Source organism: Drosophila nasuta, chromosome 2L, assembly GCF_023558535.2.
Source record: "Drosophila nasuta strain 15112-1781.00 chromosome 2L, ASM2355853v1, whole genome shotgun sequence".
Taxonomy (NCBI): Eukaryota; Metazoa; Arthropoda; class Insecta; order Diptera; family Drosophilidae; genus Drosophila; species Drosophila nasuta.
Genome location: NC_083455.1, coordinates 16,934,993 through 16,952,951, shown reverse-complemented (window position 1 = coordinate 16,952,951; position 17,959 = coordinate 16,934,993). Strand labels below are relative to the sequence as shown.

Sequence of the window (17,959 nt, the reverse complement as noted above, 5' to 3'; positions counted from 1 at the left end):
GCACACCAGATGCAAAGCAGCACTAAGAATACCGAGTCTCGGCAGCAGTAAAAAGTCAATATGCCACTCTGGTGCATTACTCAAGTAGGTAATGTTGTGGTCCATGAAAATGGCAAAACTGGCAAGCCAAGAACTTGCCACAGAGCGACAGAGCAGACACGACTGGCAGAGGGAGCAACAGAGTTGCAACAGCTACACAATTTTGCTCGTGGCAGCGGTAAAAGTCGAGTTTTGTGGAACATCTTAGTTTTTAGCCTTCTGTTGCCTTTTGTTGTTAATCGCCTGCAAAAAGCAATGTACTCAAGTGGCACAAACAACTGTGTACTGTGTGAATGCCACACTATTCAGTTTGTAGATGCAAAATGTGTTTTTTTTGCCCATTCTTGAACTTGCCACAATCATTGCAATTGTATTGTAGCAACATGTAAGGCAAGTGCAATAGTTCAATGCTAGCACAATTCTTCAGCTTTCGAAATGAAACGTGATAAAGTTGAAGTAATATCATTCAAATTGAAACACAGCATGAACTTAGTAAATAGGGAAATAGTCTGCAAAAAATGTTATATATTATATAACCTCTAGCTATTAAATCATTTTGATTGTAATTACATATTCTAAATATTTTTTTATTGACTAACATAAGCTTTTTATAAGTTATTAGCTTCGATGATTATTGAAAACAGCAAACAGTTTAATACGTTATGCTTCTGGCTAATCAAAGTAGCGAAACTGTAAACAAAAAATAAGTCAAATGTGTTCAACTGTGAGATATCCGATACCTTATTTGAATAAAAGCCAAACAGTGTGGAATTATTCTTAAAATATACTAAATCAATATACCATAAATACACTAAAATATATCATAGGGTATATTTGGCATAAATATTTCTGGAATCATAAAAATTGTAGTTATGTTATATATACATACATACATTTCTTGCAGGCAAATTAATTTTGCTCTTGATTTTATAAAAATTTGTTCTATTTTTAAGTATTTTTTTTTTAATTCGGTTTTTTTTGCCCTCACCCAATTTGAAAACAAGTATTTTGTTTAATTTAACAAATCACATATGAACATTAAGAGTAAAGTTAATGAAAACAAATTTCGGCTATTAGATGAATTGCGTATGACTTTTGACAAAACAAAAATACAGAATACATGTATATAAATCGATTTAGCTTTGAACAACACGTCGTATACTTGACATGCATAGAAATAGCAGCAGAGATTGCGCGAATGTTGTGCAAAATGAAAGTCAAAGTTCATCAATTTGAAATTCCGAGAGTTTACCTTTATTGATACAAGTATATAATATAAATACAAAAACAACCAAGGCCTACAACAAATACTATAGAGCTACTATAGAGATGTGCTGACTGCTATTTGAAGTGGTTCCCAATGAATTCGAAATGTGTTTTTGTGCTGCTCGCTTCTCAGAAGTTGCTCAATCCATTTCAAGTGTTGAGTTGTTGCGGCTGACGTTGTTCATGTTGTTTTTCTTGCTTGCTTGCTTTTGCTTGTACAATAAATGAACGAAAAGCTATTAAGACTTGTCGTAAGTTCAACAGTTTATTGGCTACTTACCCATTTTTGGCCCACAAACACACAGAGCAGTGGCAACAGCAGCAGCAATGAGTGGGAGGCCAAATATTTTACCGTACTTAATTGAAAATGCACTCGAGCTCGTGCTTCAGCTTTTCTCTCGTCTGGATGGAATTCAACACAGCTCAGCTCAGCGCAGCGCTTCGCTACTCAACTCAACTCGACTGGAGCATTTCTAATGAGCACTTAACAATTACGTACTTACTTGCGTCCCGGGTGCTTCCAATGCAATTCCTTTTTTCCTCTCTACGTTCTACGCTCTCTCGTTGTTTTACTGTCTGCACTTTTGTATGTGCTTCTCAGCTGACTGTTTAAGTTTATCACATACTTTGCTCTAGTTTATTCAGCAATGTTCGTTTAATCAAAGCCAACTTGACCAACAATAAGGACAACTTGTCGCCATTCCATTGGGGATTTACCTATTTCCCCAAGTGCCCTGCAAGATTCACTTCATTTCCTCTTTATCACTCTCTCGCTCTGATTCGCTCTTCAGCTTAAATCAAAGTGAACAAGCTGTCAGATAGACTCTTCAACTGTCTCACATCATGTCGCAAACTCAAACTTGCATTTGGCATTACTCAGCTCGGTTTTGCATTGATTGGACTCTCGGCAAATGTTTGTCCTTTAAATATTTAAGCAAATTGAAGACTAACTGTGCCATAATTGCTTGGCCACATGACATAAGTTCCAGCATTCGCATTCGCATTTGACTTTGCCTTCGAACCGAAACCGTAACCGAAACGAAAATGTAAATGAAAACGAGCTAAAAAGGCTGTCGATTGGGTCTCGCATTCTGATTTTGAGGCAACCACAGCTAAGTGGACGGCTTCCCTTATGAGCCACAGTCAGCTGAACTGCTGCCAAAACTGGCCAAGTAGCTGGGCAAATGCTAACAAGTGGCTCGCATGTCTCTGTCGAATTAATAAACCAGCACTCAGTGGGCAAGCACTCTGCTCTTACGTTTCTGCTTGTTTCTTTTCGTTAGGCACATAAAACCAAACTGTGATTTCCATACCCTTGAGCGCAAGCAAAGCAGGCGAGTTGGGTGTGCTGAATTACGAAGTTGAATTCGAGTGAATTTCATCTGAAATTACTTTCGCAATTCAGCTTATTTTAATCACAATTATATGAGTAATTATTGCAACAATAATTAATAAGGTATTAATTTCCAGCAAAACTCTTAATAGCTATATTAATAAATTATTAAAAAGTTTCATACAAGCGTCGCTGGGTAATTGATATAAAAAATATTATTTTGATATTGAAGCCCAATTACTTATTGTAATACCTATAAAAGGTATTTTGTTACATCAATAATTTATTTTATTCAATATATATAAAAAATGAAGTCATCTAGTGTTTATTAAATGTTAGTTTGTCAAAAAATTGTGATATCCATTAAAAGTATTTAATTTTTTTATTAATATTTAAATTATGATAGATAAATAGTAGTAGATTACCTTAAATACAAACATTGCTCAAATAATAGTACTATGATTTTTATTTATTTTGGAAATCAACACATGTTATATCTATGTTTTGTTGTTTTCCACAATAATTATAAACCAACTCTACATTGGATATCTTTTCTATATCTTTAGAAAATCATTTCTTGTTTCAATGGTATATTACAAAATAGTTAAGTTAATATTTATATTTATAATACAGCGCAACATTAAGTCGTGCATTGCCTTTGTCAATGCGATTACATTTTATTTCTGTACGATTTTTTTTTTTGTGCTTGCTCACGACGAATTTATGCGGCAGGCACGTTAATGATATGACCAAGTCCATTTGAGTGTGTTTCTGTGTGTTTTTGTGTATGTGACTGTGTGTGTGTGTTAATTATGCACGTGTGCAAGTCACGGGGGATGGGGTCAGGTCGTGTAACAGTAAACTTGTTTGTTTGTGTGTATGTTATGATAATGAGCAGCAACAATTAATCGTATAAGGCGCTGGCAAATGCGATAAAGGCAAATGAATTTTGTGAGTCTGAGTGCGGAAAGCGCAAAAAGAAAAGCATTGAGAAAATGCGCACACATTAACACTACTCAGCCGTTAGCTTAAATAGTCTGCAGTAACTATTCACACACACACTTACATACACATGCATATGGGAAACACTCTTGCGACTGGTGTGAACTCTTTAGCCCATTGTTCCCATTGTGATTATTGCAGTAGTCATTGAGCTCGCTCTCTCTTATGGCTTTTCCACTCGATTGTTGTGTTTCCCAAACAATTACAATAAGTGCCACGCCCACCACTTACATCCGCCCACCGGGCAAACTCGACCATGTTACAGCGCATTGCAAAACTGTTTAATGTTTAATAACAAGCATTTAATTTAAAGGCCACAACCATTAAGAATAAAAAGAAATTAAAAAAAAGGGAACAACGGAAAAAGTGGGCGTGACATGATCAATTCACACTTCATGCTTTTGTCATTACTTGAGTCAACATGCATTCAATCTGATGTATTACCAGCCAATTGTTATATAAAGCCAAATAATTGCATTCCATTTGCCAATCGAATCCAAACGCATTGCATCGCATCGCATCGCATTGAAATGAATCGCATGAATATGTGACACAATTCTTGCCATTGCAAGCAGTTAAGGGCTTAAATCTGTCAACAATGTTGGCGTGTGGGCTGAACTTCGCATACTTTAATTATTTATTAAAGTAGCTTGAGTGCGTAAACTTGATGTGAGTGTTTTTTTATTCTCCAAAAGATCAATGCTAATTAATTTTGGGTTGCAAAAGCATTAAGGAGGGGGAAATATCAATTTTTTAAATGAACTGTTCGCCAAATTTTAAGCTAACGTAGCGTATACTTAATGTATTATTCCCTTCATTGAAACCCGTCAAGTATACGACATGTAATGCTATGAGGAGGCAATACGGGAAGTTTTTGTTTTGACAGCGCCATTTCCTCATTTCATTAAAGTTTATTATATCAAAACTTAATTGTAATTAATAAAAAGTAACACTATTTAAATACTTAAATTGATAAAATTTTTCTACTTTATGTATACTTATTTAATGTTCAACATTTTAAAACTTGGCTAGAAATCAAGTTCGATAGTCATAGGTGTCGTATACTTGATATTTGTTTGTTCTTATAATTATAATTGTTATCCGCCTGAATTATAATTCTAATAAATAATATAATATTTTAAATATACATAAGCAATGATTATTCGCTTTATATAGAGAAAAATAATTAATGACCGTATCAAAATTATCAGAAAATGTGGTCATAAATGTCGTATATTTAATAAATGTTCACTACATTACTATTTTAATTCTTGTTAATTGAAAACCTATCTTTAATAAGCCATAATATGGTAATAAAATATGAGAATAGTTTTTACGCATGATTATTACCTTCAATCAATATAAAATGTTAAATCTCGTAGTTTAACTTTTATGACCCCAACGCAACTAACACGGTAATTACAATTTCAATGGCTGTCCTGGTGGCGTGCACTTACTTTTATGGAGCGCACACACTGCTTGCTGTAAATGAATATGACAGAAACGTTGATCACGTAGCACTTGCCAATTGATTGTGAAATATGTTGAGTTGGCAACGAACGGTCAGATGGTTCAGTTTTCTCAATACACATGCGGCAGCAAAGCGAGGCATCATTGCTCGTGCGCTGAGTGATTTCGTAATTAACACAAACTGTGTGGGAGAAGTGAGGTGAGATGGAGGTGGCTTGGGGGAAGTAGGAATTGCGGTGGGGTCAAGCATATGACCCTGGGCAGAAAGACAGAGAGAGCGAGGGGAGAACTCTTCACATTCACAGAATGCCAGCAGGCACGTGAGCATAAAAAGCTCGGACACACGCATCAGGCGCAGAATCTAGGATGCCTGAAAGTGTTCAATGTGGATTGGGGTCGAGGTTCAGGTCGGGTTCGGATGTCATTTGGGTGGTTTTTGCTGAGTGCAGAGTTTGTCCCCCCCATGTTGATGGCACAGAGCACAGAGCACTGTGGCGACGTGACAATAAAGCGCCGAACCGTTAAACTATTGTGTACTATAAGGATTAATGACATTTACATAATTTGCTCATGTGCGTTTTGTGTGTGCTTAGGGAGAGCAAAGTGTTGCCTTCAACGTCGACGTCGTCGTCGTCGTCGTCGTCGCATAAAACCAACAAAGCAACAACGGAAACATACATTGGTATTGGCCACTCGCACGAAACAGCTGCTGCAACATGATTGAGCTTTCAATTTGTTGGGTCATTCTAACGCCCCTTTACCTCCGGACAAACTCCTCTTCAAAACCACTTTCCTTTCCCAGAGCAGAGCTGCAAAACCCATCAAGCAACAGCACTGGCAACAGTAGCAAAGGGTGTTCAGTATGTTTCAACAAATTTCTGTACATTTGCCACGTGGTTTGCTGCGCTGTCCTTCACTCTGATGCGTGTTCATTTGCCACACTAAGCCGCTGACAATGAGTTGCATTCTGTGGTTGAGGGTTGGGAACGGACGTTCAAATCTATGTTATTTTGTAGCGAGAAAGCAAATGTGGTGCCATGTACTTTTTTTTTGCAATCTGATTACCTGTGATTTCTTTTGCCACCATTAGCAAAAGATTTTCTAACCCCACTTCTAATTATGCTGAGTGTTTGCCATAACTCTCTAATCTCAGCTTAGTCTTGGCGCTCAACACTTTGTACGTTGTTGGTAATAAACATGGTAGAGAAATATGTATTCAATGCAAATATTGCAGATGACACGCTCGAGCAGTGAATCGTGTCGAGTTAGGAATTTTTGACAATTACAGAAATAACCGCAATGGCAAAAGCGAGCGAGTCATTCATTCGCATACAAAAATAGTAGCTGAGAGAGTGAGTTGTCAACAGCACAAAAAAAAAGTAAAGCAACAACAAAATTGTGTAGAAAGAAATGGACGCTGTCAAAAACCACAATGGGAGTCACTAGCTCGATTCGTGGATCACTCACACGCGTGGTTTTTGGCATAGCTATGAGTATGAGTAACACACACACACACACACACACACACAAGCTCATGTCATTTGATAGTTCTTCTTTCTCTGTCATGCCACGCCCCCTGACAAACGCCCATTCAATTGGTGTACACATTGCTCGGGCAGCGACGCTGACAATTGCATCGAAAATTGGATTAAGCCATCATGTGGCTAAAAGGAAACCAATGGCAGCTGTCTGTCAATTTGTGACGAGATTCAGTCGACACGACTAATAACTGAGCTATCGCTCATAATTAACGACTCAAGATTGCTCGCAACTGGTATTAGAGTAAAGATTTTGAGATTGCTATTCACATTGAACATTCACTTCGAGTGTTGACTTATTAATAGCATAATATATGCGAATGTTGAATTTGTAACTTTCATTCACAACGTAAAATAATAAGCTCAATTTATCATAAAGTTAACAAAAAACTCAGCTGAAAATTTACGAATTATTTCTAATAGTGTTTATTTGGATGGTTAACTTTAATAGCACTAAGAATCAAAAAATAATTAATCATTCGATATTTTTATGCACCATTGTGATAATTTTTTGATGATCTACTTTTATATATTAGTAGCATAACCGCAATAACGAAAAACTTATAAATTTATTTTTATAAAACGTAAAATTGAAATACATATTTAAATTTTAATTGAATTTCTCTCAATGTACCTAATTTAACATAATTTATTTCGAAAAAAGCAAAAAAAATATTATTTATTAAAACGATAATAAAATGACAATAAAAATATATTGTAATAATGTAAAAATGATAATATAACGTATAATAATATTATTATATTTCATTTACTAAGATCTAGAGTTTTTTAAATAGAATCCATTATTATTGGAAATAATATTAAAATATATTTTTTTTTTGTATTCGCATCATTGCTAAAAATTTTAGAATAATATATTCAGATCAACATAGGCTTTCTTAATTTTTACTACAAAGTCTTTAAAAATGTCTTTGATAATTATTCAAATTATAAGTTAAAAATAAAAATATATATATTAAAATTCAACAACAATTTAAATATTTAATAAATTGAAAATCTGTAAAAATTTTGAAAATAAAAAAACTCTACAAACGATTGAAATTTTCAAAATAAGAAGATCATAAATACCATTTAGTTCACATGCTCAAATGTTTAAATTAAAATGTATTTAAGAAAGGATTAAGTCGATGTTGTCGTAATAATGTTCTCCATAAATCCGCAATTTCTTTAGCAACTAAGCTGCCCTGTCGCATGTAGAGCACTGTGAAAAATTACTGGATGTGTGTGCAACAATTTCAGTTCACTTATTTTTGACTGTCGCTGGCCGCTGTTTCTGTTGCTGTTGTTGCTGCTGCAGAGGAGGAACTCGAAGAATGTTCGCGCATGTATGAAACATGCATTCGACTGGTTTGCGACTACGAGAATAGCGTTTTATTCGACAACATACTCGCAGCTCGATGTCATCGCAGTCAGTCATATTTCATAGCAGTTTTGTCTATGCGGTACATGGTCTCACTATTTGTCTGACTGTCTGTCTTGTCGGTCTTTCTGTCTGTCTGTCTGGATGGTTGGCTGGTTGAGTCGCTGCTCTTGTTTGCTGAAAGCACGATAGTAGCAGCTCGGTATATTTGGGTTTGCGTTTCGTTGATGCGACGTGATGTGGCAAGACTTTTGCCTCGTTGAGCATGACAATGCCAAAAATAGTTGGTTGCACAGCAACAGCAACAGCAACAGCAACCGAGGCAGCAGCGTCTAGTCAAGTTTTTCCAACTGCTTTCATCCGTACATATATATATATTTAGTATATATATATCTGGATTGCTGGATTACACGTGTCAGTGGCCATGTCAATTGTTTGAATGAGTTGCCCGCTTAATGTGACGCTGTCCTAACTGACTGCTGACAGCTGTGGTTATTTGTGGCCCAAATAAATCAAAACTATCGACAAGTCCTATGCTATATAGTTAGTTGCTGTTCATGTACAAAACCACAGCAATTAAATTTGTCAAAGCAGTCACCACTTCACCCGCTTTCTCTTTTTGGCAAATGTCTTTTGCAGACCAACGTTCACTCATTATACTATTCGCAGTAGTCGCGATTATCATAATCACATCAGAATATCAGCAGCTTAATTATCATAAGCCACATGCTGATTAAACCAGCCCACATAATCATAATCAAAAAGTTGTCGACCCGTTGCGAACTCGCTACATGTGTGTGTGTGTGTGTGCATGTGAGTGTGTGCTTGTGGCATGCGGCATTAAGCGATAATGAAAACGAACTCTAGATGGCGCCAGTTAATAATTTCTGCATTTCATTTTGGCGAACAACTTTCTTGTTAGTTGCTGCCAATTTGAGCTCCCTTCTCTATCTCCCTCTTTCACTTTCTGTCCCTCTTTATCTCTCTCTTTTTCGTTCTCTTTCTCCCTCTCTTCTCATGCTAATTTCTTGCCTCGATAAATGGCAAAGCTTTTAATATGCTTAAACTGAGCGTAAATTTCGGTCAAACTAATACGATGACGACAAAGAGCTGAGCATCTTCTTCGAAGGACGTTGAGTAGCAGCAGTAGAAGATGATGCAGCAAATCGCTTGGACTTGAGAAATTGAGTTGAACAACGAACACGTTGCGCATTAATAACTTGTGATTTATAGGATGAGGCCAATGTCCTCCAGCTGCATCGAGCAACAACAAAAAAGATAAGATGAAAATGGTGTCAAATTACTCGTAGTTAGATAAAACTTTTCCAGTGTGTGTGTGGGTGGGTGTGTGTTTGTGTGGTGAAAAGTTTTTGCATAATTGGTTGGATGTGCAAGAAAATTCGATAGCATAGTATGAAGTCATTGACTGGATGAAGGCAATATTGAGGTGTCGTGTTAAAATACAAGCACAAAGTTAGCTAATACTTTTAGTCGACTTATTAAGCTATTATGCATAATTATAAGTAAACTTGTCACTATGCAGAAAAGGTCAAGAAATTAATATGGAAGCCTTATGATATTTAATAAGTAATTTAGTCAAAATATTAATCAATTGACAGCATTGGAATTTTATGAAATTCACTTTGTGGTCAAAAGAAAATCGATTGTTTTGGCATGTATTTAAGGCGTATTTTGCGCACTTTGAAGTATTAAAGCAACAATTGTGACAATCGCTGAAATAAACCTTTCCCTATGTATACAAGTAAGAGCTTCAAGCTTGTGGAGCTTACGTTGCAAAGACAATGCGAAATGTTGGCGAGGCTGTTGCGACTGATTTCTAAACTGCCTTTTGTTTTGCGGCGGAACAAAAAAGCATTAAGTATATGATAACCATGCGAGGGGTAAGCCGCAATAAAGTAGCGAGAGTAGAAGGAGGAGAAAAGAAGGAGAAGAGAGCAACAGCCCTTGGTTGGTTGGTGTAAGCGATGCTGCAAGTTTTGCCACAATGCACAATTTTTACGCGCTCTACTTCATAAATTAAATAGCAGCCGAGTGACATGGCACAGTCTGCGTATGTGTGTGTGTGTGTAAGTGTTCCTGTGTGCGTGTGTGCGTAGCGTAATTTTCTATACACAAACTCATAGGGAAAAGCGGAGAAGGTCCATTGTCTTCTGCGCTTGTTGGTTGGCAAACAAAAAAAAAACGTCAAGAAAAGTAATTCAGTGCACAAAAGAAACAAGACGAGAGACAACGAAAAAAACAAAAATGCCAGACGAAATGAGTTGAGACAGGATGGCACGGGTTGGAATTGGAATTGGAAATGGGAATGGAAATAGGCATGAGAAGGCGATGAGACATTGTTAATGCTCCAGTTTTGACAAAGGCAAATGACACAACCAACTGCAATTTCAATAAATAAAAACGCAAAAACTCTGACACAAAATTGACAGCTGTGAGCTGCAAAAGCTTTAAACATAATATTTCAATTTTCATAACCATTTTCGCTCGGCAAATTTATTTTTTCTATAGAATACTCCACACAAATTTCCACAAAATCTTCATGTCTGGCATTAATTTACCGTTTGACTTGCCGAGGCTGTAACCAACCATTAAAACGAACGTACTTACTTAATTAATTAATTATTTTTTCATTGAAATGTCAAATGCAAAAAAAAGAAAATATGCACACAAATTAAAAATGGCGACAAAATGCGGGCATCAGTTGTCACCATATTTTTATCAATTTTCTTTTCATATTTATCACATTTTTAAATCGGACTTAATAATGCAGTTTGAAATATTGAAGTTGTTGCTGCAAAGTTTGCATTCATTATTTGTGCTTGTGCAATATTTATTATGACAATATTGAACAGAACGCAGAACGTGCGCAGATCGGGCGTGCATTTATCCGGACAGAAAGCGAATGCGAAACATAAGAGTCAGAGGCGCCTTTGTTTTATACGCATAATTAACCAATTGACTCGAATAAATAACAACTGCAACAACAACAACAACAACAACAAAAACAATACGAACAACATCAGTTGCAGCCATAAAAAACAACTGCATTTGTTGCAATCAACTGCATATATCAATCCACTCGCTTTGTCAATGCAAACACTCAATACAACAGCAGTCTGAGTTTTTTTTTATTTAAAAAATAATTGCAAATATTTATTGTAAAGAATTCTGCGTTTTCGTCTTGTGTTTTTTCAGTGCATAAAATGACGATTAAATTCTGTGTTTTTTTGCAAGCAAAAATATTCAAATGCATATTTGCAATATCGATGTCTGTTATCGTCAAATCAAAAGTCAGTTGATTGATAGACATAAACAGTCAACAAATAAAGCCTATGTTTTCATTTAGCATCTTTTTAATTATCAACATCGATACAGAAGAAAATAAAAATAAAATGAAGCTACACATAATTTATTAGAAATAATTTTGTTATATAAAACACTAAATAAAATAATAGTGTAATGAATTAAATTGAATATAAATTTTAAAAACATAAAAGTAATATTTTTATTTTGTATTTGCAATTTATTTACAAACTAACAATTATATAAGAAATACTTTTGTATAGGCAAAAACATTTTCTTAATACGGGTCTTAGTTTCTTTGGCTGACAATCTGGTATATTTTGAATATAGTATATTTTGAATATAGTATTATATAAGTATACCAACTACGTACATCCTTTGTCATAATTTAAGTGCTTTCCGGTATAATGTTGGTGTATTTGTAGCATATGGTTTTATTTGTATACCAAATATATACTTCGGTATAATTTCAGTATTTTGGAGGTAAATTAATTTGGTAGACTTTAAAGTTAATGCCGCAATGCTCCAGCACACTTGACTGTTTCTTTCTTATTGGGTTTTTTTTATTATCAGAATGTCTTGCTTGATCAGGCTTGTCCCTTTAATTCGCACAATTATAACTCTAAGTAAAAAAAGAAATATATATAGTAACAAAATTAATTTAAGGAACGAAACCAAATACTTTAAAAAAATGTTGCATTTTAATTAGCATTACGACCTTAACTTTTGTAATATTTAATGAACTAAATCTAAAGAGTTCCACAAAATTTAATATTAATAATTTTGTCTTTTGTTTCTTTTTCTCTTTGCAGCACTTCAATTCGAATTCAATGCCACAATATTTGAGCACGAGGTCGCCATATAATAACATTAACTGCAGACAGTAGATACAGACTCTCCCCACAAACTATATAAGTATATACTTATATAATAAAAATATACACACAAAAAAAGGAAAGCGAACTGAAAATTAAAGCTGTAGCAGAGATAAAAGAAACCACTTTGATTGCAACATAAAATTGCCATAGAAAACTGCATAAAAATTGCAACGAGAGCGGGTAAAATAAAATACAGTAAGCAGCAAGAAGGAGAAGGGAGCAGAAAAGAAACGAAAGCGTAATAGATAACTGAAAAGAGTCAAAAAGTCGTCGACAATTGTCGATTCTAAACGGGGTCAGTAATTTGCTGCACGATTGCCAGAAGAGCCAACGGCCCAACGAACTGGAAGTTTAATTGCCTCAGCATCAGCATCAGCCTCTGCTTCAGCTTGTTGTTGTCAATATTCGTTGTTGCTCTTCGTTCCAACTTGTCCGCAAACGAATGCAACAATTAAAGGCAAAAACTTTTCGACAAAATGCAGTTGCCTACGCCAAGGCGCCAATTCGCTGAGCAAATTCATCGACAACACTTGTCCACTGAATAGGCAACAACGACAACAGCAACAGAGAAAAAGGAAAATTTAACCCGAAAAATATAACATCAAACTTCGCCAAAGAAGAAGAGATAATCGAAAGGAGGAAGGGGCGAAGCTTATAAATTGTCTGCTTCTAATTTGAATGGACTCAACAGCATTCGACATACAAATGCATATTTGGAAACTTTTGTTAATTGGTAAGTGACAAGTCTGTGTATGATTTTCAACGAAAGTGAAAACTTTAAGCTTAACCCTTGACAACCCTTTTGTTCAACGCTCCAGTTGAAAGTCAAGTTGACTCGCCTTGTAAACAGCAAAGGCATCGCCAACAAAATGAGAATGCTAATTTCAAACTTTCAACGCGCTGCATTCGTTAAAGAACCCAAAAAAAATAACGAAAGGGAATGTAGGAGGGGGAAGTACACAAAAACAAAAGGAGAAAACAAAAATACAAGAAGTAAAATAAGAAAATGAATATGACGAAGGCGCGCAAGTTGTAGTTGTAGTAGAAAAAAAAGGGTTCAAAGTTGCAGGTCCACGTAGTATTTTCTTTGGCTTGTAGTATCTTCTTTGCTCTTCGCTCGCATTCGCCCTTCATATTTAAGTTGGTTTGGTCCTGCGAACAAAAGTCCCTGGCAGTCACTTTTAGCTACTGATGCCGCCTCAAGAGCACTGCAATTTGGTACCCTGTAATGTCGTTATGCTAAAAGGAAATTTTAAAAAAAGAAGATTCTTTTTAACTTTTGAAGGTAATATGAAATATTGAGAATTGGATTGATCAAATTTAAGGTAAAGAAATAAAGCATCCCTACAATGTTTGGTAATTATTATTTTTAATTAATTAAACTCTAACAATTAAACTCTCAATCTTATTTATTTATTATTTATTACAATGTCAAGAAAAAGGGAAAGTATTTAATTTCAAACCACGTTCAGAATTAGCTATGGAAGAAAGAAAATATTTAATTCTAGTTCAGAATTTGCCATAGAACTACGATTGCAGACTATAACTATAATTGGATTGCTTATGATACTGAATTTATATTATGCAAGCAGGTTAAGTATTTTCTATTAGTATTAAGTTCACTATTTATTCAATTCGCATCTTAAAATCAATAAATTTGTTTATCAGTTGTATCCTAAAATTAAATTCTGTCATATTTAACAATGAAACAATTGGTTTTAATTTTTGTATCTTGAAAATATATTTTATTTTTAATGTTTGTATCTTAAAAGTATATTCTTCAGCGGAAACTGTAGCCTTCAAACTAAGTTCGCATAGTTTACTTATTACAGGATATTTTGTAGCTTCAATCATTCTTTTCCTTCGCTTTTTGTATGTTGTTCTTAGCACATTTTTTTTGCTGCTTTACGTTGCGCTGATTTAAATAGTACTCGTAGTTTTGCCTACACTTTGCCTTCTGGCCTGAAGAAGTTGTTGCAAGTTTCGTTTGTTGTGCTGAGTGTGCGGCAGCCGAGAGTAAAGTGTTGAGTGTTCGTTCAACAGTAAAGAGGTGCTGCTGCTGCTACTGCTTCCCTCTCCCCTCTTTGAGTCATCTCTCTCTCTCTCTCTCTCCATCTGTGCTCCCTCTTTGAGGTGTTTAATTATGGAGTAGCAGCCAGCAACTTGCGGCCGCTTAGTTAATTTTGCTTTAAACTTTTTAATGTTAACTTTATTAGGCCTGGAACGCAATTTGCTTGAGCGCAGAAATTAATTGCACACAAATGCATCAAATTATACAAAAATGCTGCCCAGCTGCAGCTAATAACTACAATTTGCTCCACTTTCAACTTTCTTTAAAAGAATAGCAAAAATTGATCAGCTGTTCTCGTTGTAGTAATTATGAAAACAAACTTTTTGACAAATAAATTGAATTTTGGACAACAATCTTACATATTGTGAAGTAACTTTCTAGTTTGGCGAATGTGACTTAATTAAATGCTCTTAAATACACTTTCAATAAAAATAGTTTCTCGTAGGTAAATTGTAAATCAAAAAGATAATTGCTGCAGTTTAAGACCACAAACTGCATTTAAATTCTGGTTTCATTTTCAATTTCTCTGTGCAACTTGAGAGTGTGTGTATTTTTTGTATGTGTCTGTTTCCGTTTCTGATGTGTCTTTCATCTCTGCCATGTGTGGCAAAAAGTTTTGAAAAGACATCCTGACAGGCAGGCAGCAAGCAATGCTGCACTTAATAAACTTATATAGTGGAGTCAGAAAAGCGTTTGAGACGGAAACTTGAGCTTGGGTTCAAGACTCTGACTATCTGCGAGTCACTTGTGCTGTGTTGTTGCAAGTTGATTGATGATATCGATAAGTTCTTATAAATTGCACCCACATGTCCTGCTGGCTGCTGCAATAACAAAAGACCAACCACTTCCTGCTGTCATTTCATAATGCAGCACTCCACATGAAATCCACATGAATTTGCATTCTCTGACCACAAAATCCAGTCTCATTTCTCATTTCGTTGGCATTAGCTCTCACACTGAATAATTATTCTTTAGGTATTAGCTCACGCAGCGTGCTCGAAACAAAAAATGAACTCCACTTGAGACTTTTTTTTAACTGGGAAAGAGAAAAAGGCTGAGAGTGAATGCCATGCATCTCTTTTTCGCTTAATAAGTGACTTGCATAAGTAGATATAAAAGTGTGCATATATAAATTTGCACTTGGTCTGCTAAGCGAGTGTTTTTTTGGGGGCAAAACAAAAGCCAAAGCAAAAGTCAGACGCTAAAAAACTGAACAATTAAACTTTGACTGAGTTTTGCAAGTGGCAGACCAAAACTGTTTGTTTTTTTTTTTTTTGTTTTTTGTTTTAATGAATGTAAGCCTTCTCAGTTATGCAAAACAAAATGGCTGCAAATTGCGTTGCAAACACACAAACACACACTCAACTGCGAGTGTTGTTGTCACTTTATGGGTGTGTAGTGTGCTTGACACTTCTTTCCCTTTGCCTGTTTATTTTCGAGAGGTTTATTGAAAAAGACAACCCGAGGGCAGTGCAGTTTCCTTTGTGTTTTTGTACTAAGCTGCAGCATAGAAGTTTTGCTCCAGTTCCCCTAACATTGTTAAGGTAGCCAACAACAACACTTTCTCCATCGCTGTTAGCTTCTTGTGGCAACTCTTATAATTTCGCAGTGTGAACAAATAAATCAACAACAGGCAAGACTCCAAAGGGTCTTCACCATACAATAATAATTTTACGAATCGAAACAAAGCCTTTTTGCTATAAAAATATAGCTATAAAATGTTTCGGTTACTGTTTATCGAAAGCTTGTTCGAATAGCAGCAGACGTCTTATATTATAATTCTACGACATTTTTCGCTCTTATAAAAGAATGGATTATAAGTGCAAAGACTTGCCTACTCTTATATGACTTATACGTAGAAAACTTGTCCTGGTCAAATTGTTATAATGAAGCTTTTAGTACAATGTTTTGTATAAGTATAAGTTTAAGCTTTTCTGTCTTATACGATTACTATTTTCAAATGTAGAATGTTTTATATATATCTTTTACACCTGTATAAAATGCACTTATACATTTAAAATATTTCGCAAAATATGCCCTTTGCTTATTATACTATAACACTGTATAAGAAATATCTGTAAAACATAGGCGTTATACATACATACGCATTCTGACATATACGACGTATATTTTGCTTCAGCAATCTTCTTATAATTTGAAATGAAAGTTTGTTATACTGATTTAGTACATATAAAAAGAATAACTTATAACAAAAGAAAAATATAAGTTCTGGTATAAGTAACTTCTATGTCAAATATAAGTTTCAATATACGTAACTTCTACGCATACAAAACTTCAAATTACAATGTGTCTTATAACCAAATGTATAAGCGGAAATATGCCAAAAGCTATGACCGAAACACTCCGAATTTAAATTCCTTGTATTCGTAAGCTTTGCTAACAAATTCCTTTGTCAAAAAGGCACATTTTGGTTTTCCCAATTTTAAATTATTTTACGGTTTGCTATAAAAATGGAAAATAGGCAAAACTGTTATATACATAGCTGCAGTAAGAGAAAGTACTGTTTCTCTTTAAGGAAAATTATATAAGGCAGCAACTTAAGGAAATTCAAATAATTTCATTTAATATATAATATTACTTCATATACTTCAGACAATTTTGGAAAGCCTAAATTTTATTTTATTTTGATTTTTTATAAAGTATTAAACTTTTCAATATTTATCAGAATATTTTTGCCATGTAAAATTCAAATTGAATTAAACAATTTGTGACTAGCAAATTTATTGCAATCAGTCCATCTGACAGTTGATTTTGTGACGACCGCAGTTGTCATTTTTCAACAAATGCCATGTTTAACTTATCGTGGCGCAATTACATAAACAAATTACAAATTACAAGAGTGCCAACCGAAGCGTCAGACCAACCCAGACAAAACAGCAACAACAACAACAACAACAAGAACAAATTTGCAAACTAGCAACAAAATGTTAACAGGCCAAGCGATAGCAGAAGCAACACAACAACCAACCACAGTAACAGGACCAGCGTTAGAAGTCGGGGCCAAAAGTCAGCTAAAAACTATAATTTGTGTGTGTTGCATAGCCCCATTAAGCCCCGCTTTCTCTCCACTCTTCTTCACCATCACACACACACACACACATGATGAGTGTAGTTTTATTATTGTGGCTTCATTTGCTATGCACAAAGAGAGCATCAAGAGGCGAGGCGAGATAGTGATAGATACAGCGAGAAAGAAGGAGACTGAGGAAGTGGCAAAGAGGAGTCAAGTTAGCGGCCGCATCTAAAATGAAAAATCTCTAGGACTCATGATATATGCACATACTTAAAAACATATACAGTTACATATAGACTTGGCGAAATATTAGAATGCGTTTGCCAGTTTGTGTATGTGTGTGTGTGTGTGTGACTGTGAGGGCAACACTTGTGGCTCTTGTGACCCCAAAATAATCTATATTAAAGCCACTCCAAGGAGTTTAGTATGAAGAATAATTATGCACAAATCGTAAATATCAATAAGAAGTTTACCCAAATTATGTTAATCCCAACTTTGAGTTTAAGTTTTCAAGTTAAAATTTGGTTACTATTAAGTTAGAACTTAGTTTGTTAAGCGTAGCTGAAAAGATGCTTTATAAGGGATAACCTTATTTCAATTTGTTTTTGATAGATTTAAGAAGT

The 17,959-nt window shown here is 35.0% G+C and overlaps 1 protein-coding gene and 1 long non-coding RNA gene across 2 annotated transcripts in view; one reads left to right on the top strand and one right to left on the bottom strand.

Moving 5' to 3' along the window:
• The window catches only part of LOC132798436 (putative neural-cadherin 2), a 160,668-nt gene that overhangs the window by 46,479 nt on the left and 96,230 nt on the right, over nt 1-17,959 (top strand). Inside the window, exon 3 of the mRNA XM_060810289.1 lies at nt 12,166-12,964. Coding sequence (XP_060666272.1) covers nt 12,910-12,964 — 55 coding nt within the window. The 5' untranslated portion in view covers nt 12,166-12,909. The remainder of the gene's footprint in view (nt 1-12,165; nt 12,965-17,959) is intronic.
• Nucleotides 1,255-1,930, bottom strand: LOC132798659 (uncharacterized). The gene is made up of 3 exons (XR_009633959.1): nt 1,809-1,930; nt 1,586-1,749; nt 1,255-1,517 (listed from the first exon to the last, which is right to left on the bottom strand). It is a non-coding gene; the product is annotated as an uncharacterized LOC132798659 (long non-coding RNA).